A 21727-nucleotide genomic window follows, 5' to 3' on the forward strand; every position below is an offset into this window, starting at 1 on the left:
AGGAACAGAAAGGTATCTGGCTACTGCATCTGCCTGACATTTTAAAAAACACTAGTTTTAGTACAGCCTATATATTGTGAGATTGAATTAATAAATATATGAAACACACACAATGTGGAAAATAAATTATACCTAAGTGCTACACACAGAAAAACCCAAACAATTGTCTCTTCTGTTTGCCCACAGAACAGCTATGCTGGAGTCACAAGAACTTGTCCAACCAGTATCTTCACTACTAGCTTCCTTTGCTGCTTTCCCATGCATCTAAAATACAATGGCAACTAACTTGCCAACCTCCATCCTTGAAAGCCATTGTCTCCAGAGCAACATAGTATTATGAAAGAGGCCACCTAGAAATAAAAATCATATTCATTTCTTCAGTACTAGCACACAACAGGAGGAGTAGTAGTCTCTCCATCATAGACTACATGTACACTTGCAGGTACAGCGGCCCAGCAGGAATGGAACTATAGAATGAACGGATTCACAATGAGGACCCAACAGCCAAGCCGACTGCCTTTCAGAAGCTTTTACTTCAAACCAGCTCTAGTTTAGTTCTGTGGGCTGAACACAGGAGTTGTAGGGTACACTGGTGTATTATAATAGAATAGTTCCAGTTGGAGGGGACCTACAACAATCCAACCGCCTGAACACTCCAGGGCCGGCCAAGCTGAAAGTGTGTTATTAATGGCATTGTCTAAATGCCCCTTAAACACTGACAGACTTGAGGCATCGACCACCTCTCTAGGAAGCCTGTTCCAGTGTTTGACCACCCGCAAAAGAAATGTTCCTCAATGTTACTCTGAACCTCACCTAACGCAGCTCTGAGCTATTCCCACCCATCCTGTCGCTGGATCCCAGGGAGAAGAGATCAGCACCTCCCTCTGCACTTACCCTCCCCAGAAAGTTTCAGGGAGCAATGAGGTCACCTCTCAGCCTCCTTCTCCCCAAACCAGACCAGCCCAACGTCCTCAGACGCTCCTCATAGGACACTCCTTGCAGCCCTTCCCTCCAGCTCTGTTGCCCTCCTCTGGGTGCATTCAAGGACCTTCACACCCTTCCTAAATTGCGGGGCCCAGAACTGCACACAGTACCCAAGGTCAGGCTGCACCAGCGCTGAATGCAGCGGGATAATCCCCCCTTCTGACCGGCTGGTTACGGCGTGTTTGGTGCCCCCCAGGACGCGGTTTGCCCTCCTGGCTGCCAGGGCACGCTGCTGACCCAAGTGAGCTTAATGCCCACCAGCACCCCCGGTCCCCTTGCTGCAGGGCTGCTCTCCAGCCACTCCTCTCCCAGCCTGTGCTTGTGCCTGGCATTACTCCATCCCACATGCAGAATCCAGCACTTGCATTTGTGAAATTTCATGCCATTAATCCTTGCTCAATGTTCCAGTCTATTCAGATCCCTCTGCAAGGTCTCTTGTCCCTCAAGAGAGTCAGCAGCACTTCCCAGCTGACTATCATTGACAAATTTACTAATGGTGCGTTCAACTCCTGGATCCAGACAGTTGATACATGTATTGAACAGAACTGTTCAATCCCTAGAACGGAACCCTGAGGAACAGCACTGGTGACCGGTCACCAGCCAGACGGAGCCCCATCCACTGCAGCCCTCTGAGCCCTGGCATTCAGCCAGTTCCTCACCCAGTGCACCGTGAACCTCCTCATCTCGCAGTGGGACAGCTTGTCCAGAGGGTGCTGTGAGGGACAGCATTAAAAGCCTCACTAAAATCCAGAAAAACTACATCCACCACTTTCCCTTCACCCACTGGGTGGGTGATCTTGTTGTAGAAGGGTATCAAATTAGTTAAACACGATATTCCCTTTGTGAACCCGTGTTGACTGTGCCTGATGACTGCACTGTCCTTTAAATGCCCTTCAGTAGCTCCCAGTATGATCTTCTCCCTAGTTTCTCCCAGGTAATGAGGTTAGACTAACCTTATTCCCTTATGCCCTTCCAGTAAACCAGAAAAAGGCTGGGCTAGCTCCCAGTCAGCAGGGACCTCCCCAGACTCTCAAGACCTTTGGCAGATGATCGAGAGAGGCCCTGCTGTAACATTCACTACCTCCTTCAGTACTCTGGGATAATTCCCATCCGGCCTCACAGACTTACAAAGATCCAACTGATAGAGCTGGTCATTTACAGTTTCAATGTCCACAAATGGCAAGTCAGTGCTCCTATATGTCCTCCAACTCAGAGGACCCGTCAGCCCAAGGCCTGTCAGTATTATTAAAGACAGACACAAATAAAAGCATTAAATGCCTCTGCCTTTTCTTCATTCCTATTTGTCAGGTGACCATCTTCAACAGGTATTGGTCCAGTATTTTCCTTAGACCTCCTCTTGCTCTTAAAAAGAATTTTTTGTTATCTGACCCAACACTGTCCCAGTTTCAACTCTAGCTGACCTTTGGCTACACGTGCAAACCGCAGCTCTTTAATTTTCCTGCAAAGGCTGACCTTGCTTCCAGAGATCATAGAATTTCTTCTCTGCCTGAGTTCCAAGAGGAGTTCCCTGCTCAGCCAAGCTAGTCTTCTGACCTGCTTGCTTGACTTTTGGCACAAAGGGATTGCCTACTCCTGTGCTTCTAAAAGGTGGTTCTTTAAAAACTGACCAGCTCTCATGGACCCCCAAAGCAGATTCCCAGCCGACACTGCTAACTAGCATCCTGAGCAGCTTAAAGTTTGTCCTCTTGAAATCCAGGGTAGCAACTCTGCTGACTTTTCTCACTACACCAAAAAATTTAAACTTAACTACTTCATGATCACTGTGGCCAAGACCTACCAACACATCTCCCATGAGACCTCTTTTTATAAACAAGTCTAGGAGGGCATCTTTTCTAGTTGGTTCACTGAGTACATGTGACAAGAAATTATCTTCAACATACTTCTCGAATTTCCCAGACTTGCTTATCACAGTGGTCTGGTATTCCCGTTGAAATCTCCTATGAAGGACAAGGGCTACCAATCCAGAGCTTTCTCCTAATTGCCTGTAACACCAACGCTGTCATTGTGGCTGAATGAGTAACAGTAGATATCCACATTTCCTTTGTTTTCAACTCCTTTAATCCTCACACAGTGGATCAGCCCTAACTGTAAGGGCTGCACAGTCAAATTTTTCCTCCAAATACAGTGTAACTCCTGCACCTCACCTTCCCTGCTTATCTCTCCTGAACAGCCTACAGCCCTGTGTCCCAGCAGTCCAGCCGTGGACTCATTCCACCAAGTCTTGCCAACATCAATGACACCACAGCTCTGGGAGCTGACCAATGTTTCCAGTTCACACTGTTTGTTTCTCACGCTGTGTGCATTGGTGTACACGCACTTCAGATACGCTCCTAAACCCTCAGTGCTCCCCTAGCTTCGTTAGCACTGCCACCCTCAGGCAGCGCTATGCCAGCTCTTGGATTACCTTTTCTACTGTGTATCAGTGTAATTTAATTTAGATGTTTACATACTGCTCCACAATGCAAACTAAAACACAGCATGTGGGCATTACCCAGAGATTCCCTTTGAAAAAAGACAAACTTTTAGTCTGAATTAAAATGCTGATACACATGCAAAAAGATGTGTAAAAGTCTAAGTCTAAGAATTCCTCCATTGGGGTGTAGTTTCTAGATGCAGTGTGATAACGTTTCATGTAAGCTGGTCAAAATCAACAACGCTCTCACTAGTACTGCTCTGAAAGACATTAGGGATCAGTGCCCAAGCAATTATATTCTGTTAATTTTTGTCTCTACTCTAGCGAGGAGGATTGCTAAACCAAAGCCCCTTTTAATGTCTGTCTTAGCAAGACCGCAAAGTGGAAGTGTTCTCTATTCCTTCAGAAAGAGAAGATTATTAAATAAGGAAAATGTTGGGGGCTAATCTATTTAAGATGGCAAAGGTCGAAAAGAATTGCTGTATTGTCCCTTTTGCCTAGAGGCAGGGAAAAACTATCCTTACATGAAAAAGAGGATAAAGGAGACAAGAACAGTTTTAAGTGGAAAGAAAACTGCAACTGTCCCGGAGCTGAGGACATTGCAGCCATTAGAATAATTGAGTTATTTCAATCATCATGATAAAAGCCATTGCAAAATTGACAAGCATACCACCCCTTTCAGAAACCCTGCTCACATTATATACCTTCAACGTGTTTTCACTACTGCACAACAGCATTGCGTTATTACTAAAAAAGGTTGATCAGTTAAAAACTAAAAGCTCGTTCATACATCTGTTACACTAAAGCATACTTTAGTAAATAGGCTACATCCAAACAAATTTTGCAAAGTTTTTTTTTCACCCATTCTTAAAAAGCTTACATGAGTTAAAGGAATATTTCACTCCAGCTTTTGAGGCTTCCAGGTGTCACTAAAGGAACTCAACTGAAAGAACTAAATGTGTATTTCTCATTTAGTTTCAGCTCAGTGCAAACCATGCTAGGCAGCTTGTGAAAGAACACCACTCCCATCAATGAAAAATAAAATGCTGTTTTTCATTTTACAGATCTTCTCATAAGCCTTCTGATAAGAAACCTCTTTGAAATTGGTCTTCTTGATGCCTGAGTGTTAATATTAGGCTTTTCAAGTATGAACAGTTTTCTTCATTGAGTAAGATACGGCATGCAGCTACCATCCATAAGCTTTAGTCCACACTGCTTTCTTCTTGAACTCTGCCAGAGATCTCAAGGCCAGAAGTGTAACTGTAAAGACAAGGAGAAATGACATGAATTTGTGCAGTCCAGACTGGAAAGGATGTGAAAGTCTTCTTCCTAGTCATTTAGCTATATACATGTATACATTCAGCTCTCCTTTTACTAACTCTTTTTATGAATTTTTCACTTCCTAGCCTGGGAGTGCCTGATACTACTTCTGCTGTTCATAACATACACTAGTCTCTACACGGAAATGGGATGTTGTACTAGGCCTTTCATCTGCTTTATGGTATGTCTCCCACAGAAATCCTATCACATCTGCTAACTAGACCATCACTTTGAAGTGACATATATCAACCAACGCTGCAGGAAGTTTGAATTCAGTGAGCAATGATGCAAGAGACAGGAGGCACAGGAAAGGTCAGAAGCACGAAGTACAATGTTTCGAGTCCTCTCTGCAATTCACTGATTGGAAATGCAATCTACTGATTGCTTAATTCAATTTGAAAGCATCATGCATTTAGGCAAAACCCAGTAATCAAACCAGTCACCTTCTAGTCATCCAGAAGCAAATTTTGTGTTCTACTATTTAAAATAAAAAAAACAAGGGAAAGTTCCAGGGAAACAATGACTTATCTCAATCAGGGCATACTGAGGATATAGTGTATATCAGGACCCTCTGATGTACAGAGGAGAGACTCCAACAGCCCTTAGCATTGTTTCTGGTGGAGTTCCACAGACACAACATGGGAATTTTGAAATTTATCAGAGACTAAAGACTGCAGGCCCTCCAAAAAAGGCTAAATATTCTACTGATACAAAAAACTTCGTATTTCAAGAAGTCATGTTTAGGTCCAACAAATCAAGTGATTCAAGGGAAGTGCTTTGTGTTAATGGAAGGAAGCACAAGCACACTCAGTTCGCTTGAGAATATTTGTGGTGTCCTCTTTAAAATGACTTGCACAGATCGCATTCACAATCCTACGTATCTAGGTGAGCAATAGGGTGCATGCTAGGGCCACATACCACTACCATAATTCAAAATATCATGTACTTCCCATATTTCTTTTCATACATATTTTCAGCAACCGTCATTCCTCTACCCTCTTGTCAGACCACATTACTAGGCTGTCACTATCTGTCTTCAATCCCTTCCCTACAGTTCAGTCTTCAGTTGCACCTGAATAAATTGTTATGTGATTCTAGTACTGGAGGGTGTCCAAATAGGATGTTGCATTTTATTTGTAAGGGTAACTTCAAAAATAATTGGCAGATCTATCATTGAAATACACTTGTAGGACCAGATGTACCTTTAGGTACTTCGGGTCTTCAGCAACACACCATAAGTTAGCAGATGAGACAGCAAATACTAAGAAGGTGTTCTTACCTGTAAAGGTTTCCTTAAAGACAAAATGTAGCTCTCCTACATATGCTAACAGTACAGATTCATCTCAGTCCTTTCAACAACTAGATTTTGATCAGTACTGACAGTTATGGAAAAACAAGGAACCCATTAAAAATATCATACCTTTCAGCAGGTCTGCAGAAGATTTTGATAATGCTTCCTTAGGACTTTCCATCATACTGACCAGCCAGTCAATAAACTAAACATAGAAATACAAAGGAAAATCTGAATTAAAAGAGCCTCCGTATCAGAATGCCACAAATCCTTTTCAGCTTGACAGGTAACATCTGACTGCTGTTAAACGCATAGTTATCTAGTCAGAGGCAGTGGCGCATCAAGCTTCTGCCCAAGCTATCCAAGCGCCCTACAGTACATCTCACTGTCAGAGCAAGTTCTCTCACAGCTGGATCTGAAACTCCCCTTGCTCACTACCTCAATAATCCTTTGTAACAAAGAAGGCACAGTAAGTAAATAGCTTCCCTCTGTCTTGTCTGTTCATGCCTTTAATTTACTAATACAATTCTTTCTTATCAGTCACTTGCCCAAATGTTTTACTGCAAATCCTTCAGAACTCCTACTGCCTTTGTCCCTCTTTTGACCTCCCCCATTTTTCACTGTTTCCTAGCAGCACAGGGTGCCTGGAGGACAATGTGGTATTTCAAACTTAACCAGGATGATTTTCAGGGCATACCCTTAATTTCTTCCCTAAAGCCTAATTAGGCATTTGCTGCGACGGACAGGCGGGATACAGAAGCATGAGTTTATATACACTTTCAGAAGCTGCACGTTTTAAACAGATTGGTCCTTGAAGCTAAGCATTGCATACTAGGCAATCCCCGATTGGTGGTTAACTACCATCAATTAACAGCAAGGTGTTACCTTTCCTGGGGCCATCCTTGGCACCATCCGTCCCCCACTCCCCTATGCTCTCTCAGCATGACTCATCATGTTAATTGTTGAGTCTATTCACACTCCTTGCCCTCCCAGGGTTCATGACCTACAAGCTCGAGCACATTCCCCTCAGCTAACTGATTGCCAGCATGGTCCTAATTTACAGCCCGCTCCTGCAGGCATTTGCATATTAAAAGCACACTCCTGCATTCCTCCCACATTCTGAATTCTGACTTCAGAGGTAACTCTGAGCATAGGGGTGTACAGGAACCAGTCCTTAACAGATTCTGGTTTGCACAAAACAGCTAACTATTAAGCTACAGGTTTATAATAGTACTTCCACATATCTCAACCACAAGCAACCCACCATAGGCTTATCAAATTAGGCACAATTTTCCACACTTATTTTCAACTTGAAAACATTACTTGAAAATAAATGACACACTACAAGCTACACAGAATACCTTCGATTTCCCTAAACTGCCACTGTGCTGATGTTCAACCAGAGGATCTGTCTTTCGGTGTTTTAGAAGACTGACTTGCTACCAGCACCTGCCAGCTCTCCTCTCCTAGCTGTACCTTCTTAACACTTTGACTCCTAACACTGCAGTTCTCTTTGCAACTCTCACATTGTACTTGAGAAACTACATTCATACCTGATTACAAATAAAGAAACCCAAGATCACAAGTCAGATGCAATAGATATAGAGCAAATAACTGCTCCACCTAAGACTTCAGATAATTACTAAAAATGGGGTGCTTTCTGACTCTTGGAAAATGTGCACCACTACGTGTAATTTTACCTTCTGTGATTCTTCTTTCCAAGGCTCTTTAGCCAGCAAAAGGGAAATGCTGCTTGGAAGGAGAGTGAGAGTCTCTTGCACAGCAAGCTTGTCAGCAGGGTCATTGCCAATGTGATCTTCAGATAATTCTGGCGATATTGTTTGGTTCTTCCATGGTGACCAGTTAGCACTGAGGCCAAGCAGTAATGGTGCACCATGGTCAGCCCAGGCCACTACAGAAGCTGCAAACAGCCACAGTAGGAAATCTATGTACTAAACAGGAAAAAGGTAAAAATACACTTAATTAAATGAATAATACAGAAGGAGGGGAAAAACAACTAAAAAAAAAAAGAAAAATCCAGATCGTGGCTTTCTCTTCAAAACAATCATCTGAAAATTCAGCTAACATTCGAAGTGCAAGAACTGAAAATATATTCTTTTATGCTCTGAGGCAGCATAAGCCTTTTTTTAAACTCCACATCCAACTAAATTGTCTACAGAAAGAAAAGCAAAACAACACTCTTCTAAAATCATCCTTTAGATTAAGGCTGATCCACATTTCATTTAAAATGGGGATATAGCTTCTTTACAGCAAGCTGAGTGTTGAGGGAAATTAGAGATGGTTCACCCTTGTGGTGCTACAAATGGTTGGGAAATACTGCAGCAATATAATGAATGCCTTTCTGATCTGAGCAGTAGTGTATTTTATGTCCTCAACCAGACTTAAACAGGTGAGTTTAAGTTCATAACAATGAACAATACCAGTTTCCTAAAACTGTCCAAACCCTCTTAGAAACAGCACCTGCACAGTTTTGACCTGCTTAGACAGTTTTACTGGTGAATTCATTTTTTTCTTCTAATTGTTCTAAATACAGTACATCTGAATCAATGATTTCCTTTAATTACTTTTAGCTTCTATCATAATTTAAACATCATGGTTATATTAAAGTAAGAGTTTTAAATACACATACATTCACAAAAGTTGAGAAGAATTTCCCTATGGAAGTAAGATGACAATATTCTAAAATACGAAAGCATGAGGAATAATACTTATTGCTGAAGAAGAATGTGAAATACATCAAAACCTCCTTTTTTCCTGAAAGCTACAAATTATTTTCATAGCATGTACCTCTTTAAGGTCAACTTTTTCTAAGGGTGTTGACTTGTATGCTAAATTTTTGATGTAGCCCATCAGGTTTAGCAGCCAGTCCATTCTTTTCAGCACTCCTAGAAGAAGAACATTGACTCACATAAAATACTAGAATGTGCCATTTTTAATTAAAAAGCAAGCACAGGCAAATCACTATAGCAACAAAACACTGACTGTGGAAGGACGGTGCTTACCAATACTACTATCACATTTGATTCACGGTTGCCACTGACAGAAGGCATATAGGCTTTTAAACAGTATGGAAGCTTCTTATAATGCAAGCAACACAATGAACACACAGGAAAAGAAATGTTGATTGAAAGTTATGTCACTTCATGGCAGCCTGCAGGTCTCACTAACCCAGTCTGCATATATGACTGCTACAGAATCCTAGAGCCTTCTTGAAGTTTTTGCCCCAGTACTTCATCTAAGTCCAGCACTGATATATATCACTGCATGATGGATGAGCAAGAATGTGGGGAGTGCTGTGAAAATCATCCTACGGTGCAGAGAGGATCACTGAAATACAGTCAAGGCATGCAAACAGAATCAGCCCTCAACCCAAGGATGGAACACATTTCATTCAGATTCTGCTGTCCAAAATCTGTTCTACTGCCCACAAACCAATAAACATCTTCACCTTCAAGACTATGTCACTTCATACACTATCATTTGCTTTTAATCTTTAGATGTGCCTCCTTTCATGTGGCCTCCCCTTTTATCCAAAATAGTCTCACTTCACTCATTCAAAACTCACTACTCTTTGAAGCTCTTCAGGCACAGCTGGCAGCTAAGGCATCAAGAAATACAACACTCTGAAGTTGTTTTGTGAACATTGGCAGCCAAAGATCCTTCCTCCTCTATCTTCCTGTGCGATTCTGCTACTTCTCTTGGCATCAGCTCCAGTGCTTTATCAAAAACCCTTCGCTGAGCCAGCCAACTCATTAACCCACCAGATAACTATTTGGTATGGTTATGAAGAGGCAGAAGGGCAATTCATTTCCTGTGTTAATTCAGTGCAAGGACCTCAGAAAAGCAAGCTATCTCCTTGGTTCAACCAGCCTCATGGGAACACGACCCTACCTACCGTGTCACATATCAGTAAGTCCAAGTCAGATACTAGATTTGAAGGTTAGCAGAGTTGCACTGTTACTGGCCTGTGATGTGCTATGTACATTTCTAAAACTACCTTACACTGAAAGTCTAAGAAGACTAGGAGATACAGATCTAATCAAAACTCTGGTCTGTAAACCACCTGACTGAGATAAATGACTTGTAGCTGATCCACAGAAACATAAAGAATTGGATAAAAATGTAAAATTAATGTTTGATAGAAATTTTTGAAGAGCAGAAACATTCTGAAGATTGAGTAGTTTCTAATATAGAAAAATTTGGAAACACTTGGCTTAAACAGTCTTAAAATTATTTTAAAAGAATCCACGTAGATTCATCAATACCTGTTGACTTTGTTGTTGATTATTCTTTAAGCCTGGCCTTACCTGTGTTTTCGTGGCTCACAATACGAGCATGATAGAAACTATGCAAGAGCATCCACAAAATACTTTCTTTCTGGTGATATCCTGCCACAGTATTAATCACATCACTGAAGTTCATCAGAGGCAGTCTGCCTTGAGAAATTAAATACACTTTCGTGAATGTGACCTTCTCTATGTTGTTCTGCAAATGCAATTAAAAAACATATTAAATTAAAACATACATTTCTTGTGGGAACAGTAGATGCTGCATTCCTTTTTTTATAAAAGAAGGGGAGAAATTATTTGATTATCTGGCAGGCTGATTTTCCTTTGAAACAAATTATGAAACAGATGACTGTACATATTACTTTCATTTTACATGCTTATAAACAGTCCAGTGAAGGGCAACTCAGTACAGATTGACTGATTTCATGTTGCTTTAAATTTTACATTCCCCTTTAAACTGAAATTACCCAGCTTGACAGTTCTGGAGACTAAGTCTTCTTGCAAGAGAGATTCAATGCAGTGACAAAAAAAAAAGGTTTTCTTAAATGGCATTTTCCAGCGTGGAAATAAGAACTCAACTGATGGAAGGAAATGACAGTTCAGCCTCCCTAACTTATCTAAACACTTGACTCTCTAGTGAATCTGCTTGTACACAGAACAACGTGGTTTTATGTCACAGACGTTTGTTCATAATAACCTGATCTGAAACCCCTAAGTCCTTCCAGACAGGTCATTTCCTTAGCATTTCAGCTGCTAAGAATTCCACGGCTAATTGATTCCACTGGCGAGCCAGAAGCTGCAAGCTTTCTATTCCATTGTCATCCTTAGCCATCTTGTCCACCAGGAAACGTTCTGAATGTGAATGCAAATACAGCACTAAGTCAAGAATGAAAGGTGGTTCAGAGTATTTCACATTTTTAACAGAAGTGAGGATCCACCAGTTCAAGCACAGATGGTCATTGGGATGCACTCACGCTCTGTTTCAAGTAAGTGGTTATGCTAACCTAAGAGGACTATGGTCTGCTGTTTGCATCATTGGTCTGGGATTCAGAAGATCTAACACCACTCCTGTTCTGCTAACAGACCCCTGCCTGCTTGAACTCGAACAAGCTACTTAAGACTCTCCATTTCAAAGCTCCCAGGTGAAATAATCATTATTTCAGCTGCCTTGAGAAAACTCTGGATATGGGGTCTTATCACTTTTGTTTCTCTCTGCTGCCTGAAAATTAGAGCCAGAACACTCTTAACTTGCATGGCAGATAAAACAATTGATGCTCCCAATGAGCTAAAACACGTTGGTGACAAGAAAAACAGTAAGACATGCTTGTTTCATGGGATTTTGTGAAAAAAGACCAGAAGTGAAACATCATTACCTTAGAGATCTGGACAATGCGATCAATCTCTGAATCAGCCATTTCTGAGATACAATTTCCTACATCAATATACATCTCCAGTTCACCTCTCTGGAAACAGAAAAGTAAATGTGTGTTTAGATGTATACTTCCAGGTTTCTTCAGAATTAAAACTGGTAAGTCCAGGAATTTTGTTAATGATCATGATGAATATTTAATCTAGTCTCTAGCCTCATCTTACTTATTCTATTTTAGAAATTCTGTATTTGCTGGGGACTTCAATGTACTTAATTAATTAAGGAATAATGGTATATGAAAACTTTCAGACAGTTTATTTTTGATGGAAAAGTACCTTTTCTTGGAGATGCTTTCTGTAGCTAGATAGTTTATTTAAATCACTGTGAGAAGCTGAATCCTCTGTGGGGGAAACCCCCCCATCCTTCTGATTGTTCTCTGCTTCTGTTTCAATAACATTTATTTCAGTACTAATACTGTGTTCTTCCATTACCAAATCATTTATGAGGGAAAAGTGTACATTAAACTGGTTTCACAACTTAGTCATTTTCTGAAGAATATCTGAAAATAACTCAAATTGAAATTACAGAAGCATCTTAACTACTATCAGTAAAAATTTTACATCTACTTCATGTTTCAAATCTGATAGGTCAGTGCAAAAAGATGGGACTTACCATCAGTAAAAATGTCCAGCTACAATGCTCATACACATCATACTTATTCCTTACCTGAACCTCATTCGGTAGAAGCTCAAATATTTTCTCCACAGCCTGGCACAGAAAGCTCCAGCAGTACTGGGCAGGGTCTGGAAGTTTCATTGCCTGCAAGAGCCCCTGTAAAACACACTGGCAAATTTCTGGGGTTTTTGTGCGGTTCTTCACTTCAAATTGTTGTATCAGAAACACTTCTGTAAAAAACTGTAGTTTGTCTTCTGCAACATGTTTCATCCACAGGGGCAGGGACATGAAAAGATACTTCTGGGTTTTCATCTGAAAAGCAAAAAATTTTGCTTAGTTTCAGATTTTAGCTCTTCAGACCTTCAACTGTTGTTATAAATGATATTATTATAAAATACTTTTATAAAAAAGTCGTTCAAACATCACATAAGAAATCACTCAAGGTCAGAAATACTTCTCAATTCTTCTACCCTCTTTTGACGAATTGCTTGCATTAAAAGCAATGTTAATTAAAACGGTTCAATTAAATTGGCGTTAAAACCAGTTCAAACATGTCAATATTCTATTTTCCTTAAAAATTGAGGGACTTTCTTTCAATGAGCCCTAGATATTGTGTCTCTGTACTGACAGGACAATTGTCATTTCCCCATATGGTGCGCACTGTATTTCTACATAAAGCATACTGACTGACGACACAGCCAAGGATACAAGCATGGTACTCCTAGCACCACTAACATTGCTAGCTAGTGAGGAAGAATCAGTAACTACCTTGAAGGAATCCAAAGCTTACGCACCCTGTGGTTGAGCTCATTTTGTGACCTCAAACCCCCACTTCAGTGAGAAACTTGTTCTCAGAAATAAAATCTTAACTAAAATTTTTCTTTTTTTGGTACCTTACCAATTATGCACCTTAAAATTGTGTATCTGTGAAGACTAACAAATTCAGAATTACAAGACAAAAAAATACCCCTTGAAGAACTGGAAAAGATCACAGATATCCACAATGGATTTTCTGAGAATTGTCAGGAGCCAGCTCCTCAACTTGTCTAAGCTGACAGAACTGCACAGTCAAGTGCACTGTGGGATTCAGGGAGTTTTACATAATGTATCACGGAGTCCATATTGTACCTCTGTAAGAAGAACTCCACTGGACTGGAGGATAAGCCCAAATCTGATTATACTATACGTTAGTCTATTGACTATCTACAGAATTAAGGCAAGGTTTTCAAGAAGTAACATGTCACTAGATCAAGAGACATTGCTGCAAGAAGCAGGCAAACTTTTGGACAGATCGGTTGGGCTTGGTTCTAAGATTATCAGCTGGTATAATAAAAGATACTTTTTCTCCCTACATGCCATCCTTCTTACACCTCTAAGTTATTAGAGATATAGCATGAAACAAGAGAGAGGGAAAAGGTCTTAACCAATTTAAGCAACACCAACATAGCAGTTCTTGTTTGCCTTGAATTTCAGCAATCCTTTTCTGTTGAGATATCCTAAGCATCATCACTGAGGAACCTTGTGGGAAAGAGGTGATGAGGTCCCACAAATTTTCTGACATACGTACACTGACAGTGTAGACAAGGGGCGGTGCCACCCACATCCCCAAAAGCACTGCTGCATTTTGAGATGACTGCGCCTGTGTCACAGCCAATTGAAGGCAGAGATGTTTTACCTCATCACCTAAAGCAAAAGAAAACAAACAAAAATTATGAAGAAATCATTGTCACTTTGAATTTGTTCTCAACTCATAAAATTAAGGAGGGTTATTGTTCTACTAGAGCATGGCATTAAAATTTGCTTTTCTAGAGATGCTGCATGAAGCTTTTAACACATACATGTTAGAAGTCTTCACATATCATGCACTTTCAGCAAGAAATCTCAGGATTTGTCTAAGTTCATTTCAATTCACTCAAGAATAAAAACATGGGAATAGTAAGAAAAGTAATAAATAAAAAACTCATTGCCAAATAAAGAGAAGATTTAATCTGCAGAAGGAGAAATGAGTCAATATTCCTTCTTGCTACATGTAGAAGTAATAAGCATTTGTTCACATGTTTCTACTCTTCCATGTATCCCATGTTCATACAGTATGTCACAGAACAGAGACCAGTCACTCTTGTTGCCGTGGGTGCTTGCTTGCAGCAGTCTCCAGGTTAACATGTGGCAAGACCTTACTGTGCATAGAGATATAATGGTTACAACATCTCCTTACTGGTTTCTCTTTAAAGCCTCCTTAAATGACTGTTACAGTCTGTTTCTTAATAGAGTAACCAGTCATAAATATGTTGAAGAGGTACTTTGAGCAATGGCATGGCTTCCACATAGCTCATGATTGCTACAGCAATATCAGGACAAACAATTTAAGTATTATACTAGCATCTGACCCATTAGAAAACACATTACTGGGAAACGTCAGCAAAAAACTTAAGAGTGCTTTGCATGTTAAAATGTTCCTTCAGTAATGAAAGTGAGAATCTACATAGCATGACTTTTATAAAGTTCACTAACATCAGTGTATGAACAAAGCAAAGATTTAAGAGTCTACAATCAGGCCCCTTGAATTAAAATATCTTATACGAGAAGCTAAGTCATTTGCAAGTCTCTGAAAGGGTGAAATTCTAACAGGAAACTTTGGTAACCAATTAAAAAATTCTCTCACTAGCTTGGACTGCTAAGACACAGATTATGATTTGCCTATGGCACTTGACTTCGGAGCACTATTGAATAGCTGGTACAACTTCAATCATGTTATATGGTTTCTGCTCAACCATGCTGCAATAAACCTTGTAAGATGGGAAAGCAATCTGTTGTCTTCAATATGCTTACAGATGAACAAACCTTCACAGCAGAATTTGTGAAACATTTAGAGTTCATAAAAACAGTCATGAATTCTCAGAAAGGGTTACAGTGATCTAAAGAATCTCAGAGAACTGAGCACACAGTCTAACTTTCATAAAAGTATTAATGCTATAGCTGTTCCAGAAAAAGTGTGTTAGAGTGTCACATTTCTAGGTGGACTGTTAGGTGGACATAATACAACTGTTCTGCATCATACTTTCTAGTACAACATGAATACTGCTCGTTAGCATACAGCAAGACCTATTTTTGTATGTATGTATATATAATCTAGAGAAGAGTGTGCAACTTCCACAACACTACAGAGGGACAGTCAAGACAAATTATGTATAAAAGTAGAGACTACGATGCTGTCAATGAAAATATAGCCACAAAATCAATGTACTGTTTCCTCTGGAATTCCCCTGATTTACGAAAGTAAGACTCCCACGTGAAAAATAGGAATAAAAAAAGTCCCCATACATTTAACAAATTTCAGCTATTCATAAGGTTGTGCATGTTTGCATCTGCATAGACTGCAAAGCTCGGTATAGGAAATTCTTTCACTTATTCTTTTGAAAGACTTTACAATCAATTGCAAGAATACCAAGTAAAACAGAAGTTGCAGCTCAAGTATAATCAAAAATATTTAATATGTAGCCAAATCTTTCTGCATCTAGCAAGCAGCTGTTCCTCACAGGACAGTGCAATGATTTCTAAGTGCTTATATAAGCAGTCTGTGTAAGTAAAATAAACACCAGAAAGAAATAACTACCTCCCGTATCTGGGCTCTACAGCCCATCAATTTAAATGCAATAGCACTTACCCAAACCAGCTGTAAAAGAATCCGCAAGACCAGTAATCAGTTAGATAAATCAGGAGAAAAAAAACTCAGTAGAATCAAACAAGGGAATACAGAACTTGGTGCAGTAGTTTGTTGGGGTTTTTAAGGAATTAGTTTGAAACTCAGACATTTAAGTCAACCAAAACAGGCACCATGAGATATCATGAGTAGAAAATACTATACAAGCTGCCTGACATAATATTTCAGGATCTAAGCTTTTCTCCAGCATGAAAAAAATACTCTTAAGCGCATTGACAAAATCAGGATCATGATGGAAAAAGGGATATGCTCTTCTCTGTCACCCAGTGTAATTTAGTAGAAAGTGTCTGTCAGACCAGTGATAGCTATATGAACTACAGACCAGTTCAAACTCGTAAGCTGCCTGCAGCCTCTGACACAGGCACTGGATCAGCATTTAGTGAGTACTGAAAATAAGATACAATTAGTTGAGTTTCATGATGGGCTTTTCTTACTGTAAATAGTTCAAATGAAAAAATTGGCCAATTTCACCAGTGTTTTAGGGAACTTCCAATACTGCTCCAAACTTCTTAGCTCTGACCTTCTCTAGTCTTTTCCTGAGTGAAAACAAACTGTTTCCACATGGTGATCACAAATACATGCTTGAAAACATTAAAAAGTTGGTCTTAAAAGCACAGTAAACATATCAATCCCCGCAATAATTTCAAGCCCTGAAGTGGGCTCTAAAGTCTGTGGAAGCTGTGTTAGTAAATAAGTCTTGTAACAAGTACAGACGATTGAATAGAAAAGTGTTACTCTTACCAAAGCTTAGCCTCATCAAAGGAGAAAGAATGGATGCCCAGTTTACAGGTGGGTACTGATGGCTTTCTCCAACTAAGGCAATAGGTGCCAGTGCTACTTTCACCAACTCAGCTGGAACGGATTCAGGGCCTACAACAGAAGAATCAATCTAAGTCTGAATGTTATACACACACATTTGGCTAAAGAGCTCAGGAAAAAAATGCAAACACTGCACTGAAGACCGATCTATAGTGAAGAACTGAAAAGCATTATTAAAACTACTGTTACTTCTTTTTGTACCTGAGAATTAGCTATCTCTTGTTTGTAATCAACACGTGTTGTTAACATTAATGTCCTATCAAAAAAAGCTTTTTGTTACTGATAAATAGAAACTTTTTGGTTCCTTCTCCTTGAACCGATTTATGAGTTAATTAGAGATTTTCCTCATCTAGTAGGGTAGTATTTTTGTGTTCATTAGTAGGAGAACAGCAAAGTTTTCTGACACTGCTCTCCCTCCCCATCCTGTAGGTGCTGGCCACAAGAATTGTCAGACAGATGCTAACCTTTGCTACATACTGTGTTACTTAAACACAAGGAGTTAACTTGGTGAAAGTCCTTGTGGGAGGCAAGCCATCATGGCCAATTTTTACCTCCATTGAAAGCAAAGCCTGCTTCATGGGACAGCAGTGAGCTCACTTAGCTCCACACAGGAATAATCTCTTCTGCTTTATCTCCCTTAAAACTGTACTCAAAGACAGCTCTCTTTCACTAACAACTCCTCATGTAAGAGCATACTTTCTTCAGGTTCCTTTGCATTTATCACACATAGCAGTAACACAGTTGAATCCCACTCTGTTACAGAGAATCTAAACCTAGGACCACTGAAATAAGGGGCAGCATAAAGTTTGCCTGATAATGGTGTATTCCTGAGGATACATGCTAAAACCTAAAGTGATTTCACTTTCATTCCCACAGGGAGGACACATCATCTCACAGACACAGAGGGAAGGGGAAAGGGTTTAAAAAGTCATAGAAATTCAGTGGAGAAAATTAAAGCCCTAACTACACAATTCTACCTTATTGTGTCAAGTGTTACTCAATTTTTTGTTTAGAGATTAAATATTCCACATCAGTGAAATTCAATTTAGTATTTAGAAAATTCTCTTTGCAAATAAAAGCAGGTTATTAGGGTGACCTTTTATTGTCATAACAAATTTCCCTTTATGCAGTTTGATCTTCTTACCTTTCTTTCCACTTTCAATGGCAAAGTCAATGGCTGCCCGGATAAAGCTGTTTTGAGGCAAGTAACTAAAATCTGGAGGAACTGTAAAGACAAAAAGACTGTTTATACACTAAAACATGTCAGCAGAAATTATAGCCTTCAACTCCCACATAAATTCGAAGGCCAAACTGAGCTATGTTTGAGCTAACTAATTCTGTAGGTGACTCGAAGCATTTAGATCACAAGTTTATTGATAGATGCACTGGCTTTTCCACTTCTAAGGGAAGCTAAACATTTGTGTTGGTGAGAGGTACAAGATTTGAAAAAATAAATAAATTGCCCAAATGAAAAGCCAGGGATAAGAACTTCCTTAAAATGTATCAGCCACGGTGAGCCAGGCTTTAAAAGGGAGAGCTTCAAAAGCTTAGTAAGTTCAACGCAACCGAGGCATTCCACATCTATCTAACCTCAGGGATGTGTGCCAAGATTACACAAAAGCAGAAACGGCAAGAACCTTTATCTTGTTTATCTACACTTCATATTATTGGCTCCCAATTTGGTTCACACTGAAGCGAACAGCGTCCACTTTGTTCCCTCCTATTACTGGTATTTAACCAAGGTGTAATCCTGCCTTTATTTTACCAACAGATACTGGAACAACACCGGAAGGTAATGATATATCAACAGAATATGAATTTCTGCATTAACTGCTACACTGAACGGGCACACAACACTAGTTTTTGACTTCAGCTAACCAGAGAAGATCACTTCTAGAAAAATACTTTTGAAACATCAGCTTGCTCTTGTTATGGACCAGTTTTTAAGAGTTGGCTTTTTTATACAGTGGGAAGTGCTGAAACAAAAATTAATCAGTTTTCAGGGCATGGAGTGGGTAATGTCAAACATACGCCACATGTAACGTAAAACCTCTTTACAATTTATTCTATGAAAGAATACAGACAGAAATAATATATAAATTTGATCAGAACAACTTAGAACCTTACTTTTGATACTGCAAGTAAAAGCAGATGGGGGCAGATCATATTCAGCACACTGATGCCTGCTTCATGTTCCAAACTTTAGGCCTGGCACACAGGACCATGGGGTCTCTTGAGTCAAAGTCTGTCATGTCATTTAACAGGGCTGCAGTGCCTAGCCTGTATTACCTAATGTGTCCCTTGCTGCCTGCTTAGCTAGGCGCTACTTCCATATGTTCTTTAAGCAGCAATAATAAAGCATCTTACCGGACGCCCTGTTCTGGGTAGAAGACAAACAGGACATATGAAGGCGTCCCAAAAGTCCTGCTGCATTTGTCTGGAGGCCAATCTGCCCCGAAAAACTGATTACCTATTGAGACAATAAACCACTAGTTAAGACAAATTTCCCTACATTGCCTCATTCAAGCTGCACACAGACATTATGCTGATTTGGCCTGTTTGTTCAAGGTATCACAATATTCTAGTGCATCATCCAAAGCAGGAAACACATGCTACCTTCTTACCTGTGTAAGGGTTCTGATGACTTCATTCAGCTTACTTTGGAAATAGGAGGACTGAATGCTCTCAGATTTCAGCTGCCAGAGAAAAATTAAAATAAAATTATGTGAATTTTATAAGGGAAAAAAAGAAACAACAGAACAGAGAACATGTGCTGAAAAGACAGATTACATTTGCACGTGCCTTTCTGTGGGAGTGAAGAGAGAAAGCCTACATGACTGTAAACTTTTCCACAATGGCACTGCACATGGGCCACATGATGAGAAAATGTAACAGACTCCATTTTACATATTGTAATACTATCCTGCTTGGCTCATACCCAACATGACTCATTATTGCATAAATGGAATGCCCTGGTATCCATAGGGATGCAGAGGATGTCATTCCACCTTGCCTTCTACCTAAATTTCTAGAAGAGATAAAGGTACCATTGGCTTGCTTGTTCTCACCTGTATCATGACACTTTCAGAGCCCACCAGTGCAACCAGTCCATTGACAGCAGCCAGACGCTGCATTGTTGGAGAACCCTGGAAGTGCAATTCAGCATCAGTGAGTCAATGCAGTGAGACAACACTACTGTAGGACAAAACACTTCCAACTTAAAAAACTATGACTGCTATCACTTGAACATCTCTCAACTTGTACACCCAACAATCTTTTTATGGCAGACTCCAGCATGCTGGATAATTATTTATCCCTGTCTCAGTGATTAAAGGCTTTCCCCCTCCCAATCTGAAATCATCATGCATTTCTCCCTAACAAATCACTTTCTTCCAGCACTGTCTGCATTCCACAAAATATGCCAGTGCAACTCAACTCTGAAACACTGTTTCTTTATTCTTACCTTCAGCTGCAATCCTAACATGTAAATTTCGAGTTGGATTCCAAACACACAAATTTATTACAATGAGATAGATTAAAATTCTTATAACAACTCAAGCACTATAACCACCATTCTGTTAGTCTAATTTGGATAAGTAGCACTTAATTTCACATGGCACCTTTATTTAATAACCTAGATTTTCTCCTTATTGTTTGAAATTAGAAAAGATGTCCAAATTAAGATCTAATGGAGATAAGCACTTCCCATGTATCACCCAAGCAGAAGAGAAACAGGTTTTTTTTTCTTTAGCAAACAACAAAGTTGTATTTTTGCTTCCAAAGGTCAAACAGCATGTTCAGATAGTCCTAATTTTTCCTAGAATCACTCCTGCAGAAGTAAGAAAAAGTATGTTCCTGCTCTTCATTTAAATCACCCCCAAAAAAACAGGATATGAATTCAACCTCCTTTACCTCTGCAAGCACGATTTTTATCCAGGCTGGTATTAGTTTGTTACTCAGGTCTTCGGCTTTCCCATGACCACAAGCTGACAATCCATATATTATTGCACCTAGAGCTAAAGCAAAACCATGGGTCTGTAAGGTGAAAAAGATACATTAAAAAAACAGATCTTCCATAGGATTCTATATTCTTTTAAATATTTTTGAAACATTACTTAAATATTTATTATCTCCCAATAATTAGAAGTAATGTCTTTGTCTAAAATACTGGACACTTTCTTATTTCAAGTATTTTCTCACGTCAAGTGATACAGGATTTTCTGAGACTAAATACTGATCTTTGGCATGTAGATTGCTCTGGAGGCTTTACTTTAGAGCAGTCGTTCAGATATGAAGATAAAAAGCTGCAGCAAAGGTAGTTTATTTTTAACTTTCTATTTTCCAGATAAATATTCTAAACAGCTGATTAGTGCAATAGCAGGCTTTGATTCAAAATGGTTACCTTTTTTTTTCCCTTTTTTTTTTTTCTGGCAAGCATTTAACAAAAAAGAACACACACGGAAATATGGAGATTATTTTTGGCATTTTTAAAGGATAACCCTAGGACACTAGGAATGAAACGGACACCTGTAGGAAGCTGTGGCTATGGCTATGATGCACTGTCTGGAGGCTAAGGGAAAACAAAAAATCAGAAGAGCACAGTAGATGTATTTTCCTACCAAGAAAAAGAATCTAAAGAAACACATCATAGAAGAGACAAAAATTGGCACAATGCAGGGACTGAAGACACAAAAGAACTCAAAAGTTCTCAAGAGAGAACTCAAACATTCCCAAAAGAACTCAAAACTAACTTCCCTTCTAAACCAAATCAAACAGATAAAATCCAGTTTTATTTCACTGTCTG

General features: G+C 39.6%; 1 protein-coding gene across 3 annotated transcripts in view; it reads right to left on the minus strand.

Moving 5' to 3' along the window:
• Window positions 1-4052: 4052 nt before the first annotated feature.
• Window positions 4053-21727, minus strand: part of FOCAD (focadhesin) — a 121404-nt gene continuing 103729 nt past the window's right edge. For all 3 annotated transcript variants that reach the window (XM_056323863.1, XM_056323862.1, XM_056323861.1), the window contains exons 32-45: window positions 20836-20958; window positions 19992-20069; window positions 19548-19619; window positions 19291-19393; window positions 18068-18148; window positions 16846-16974; window positions 13951-14066; window positions 12435-12695; window positions 11713-11802; window positions 10358-10535; window positions 8838-8935; window positions 7730-7981; window positions 6159-6234; window positions 4053-4678 (exon numbers count right to left, since the gene is read on the minus strand). In XM_056323863.1, the coding sequence (XP_056179838.1) occupies window positions 4605-4678; window positions 6159-6234; window positions 7730-7981; window positions 8838-8935; window positions 10358-10535; window positions 11713-11802; window positions 12435-12695; window positions 13951-14066; window positions 16846-16974; window positions 18068-18148; window positions 19291-19393; window positions 19548-19619; window positions 19992-20069; window positions 20836-20958 (1731 nt within the window). In that variant the 3' untranslated portion in view covers window positions 4053-4604. The remainder of the gene's footprint in view (window positions 4679-6158; window positions 6235-7729; window positions 7982-8837; window positions 8936-10357; window positions 10536-11712; window positions 11803-12434; window positions 12696-13950; window positions 14067-16845; window positions 16975-18067; window positions 18149-19290; window positions 19394-19547; window positions 19620-19991; window positions 20070-20835; window positions 20959-21727) is intronic.

This window comes from Falco biarmicus, chromosome Z, assembly GCF_023638135.1.
Source record: "Falco biarmicus isolate bFalBia1 chromosome Z, bFalBia1.pri, whole genome shotgun sequence".
Lineage (NCBI taxonomy): Eukaryota > Metazoa > Chordata > Aves > Falconiformes > Falconidae > Falco > Falco biarmicus.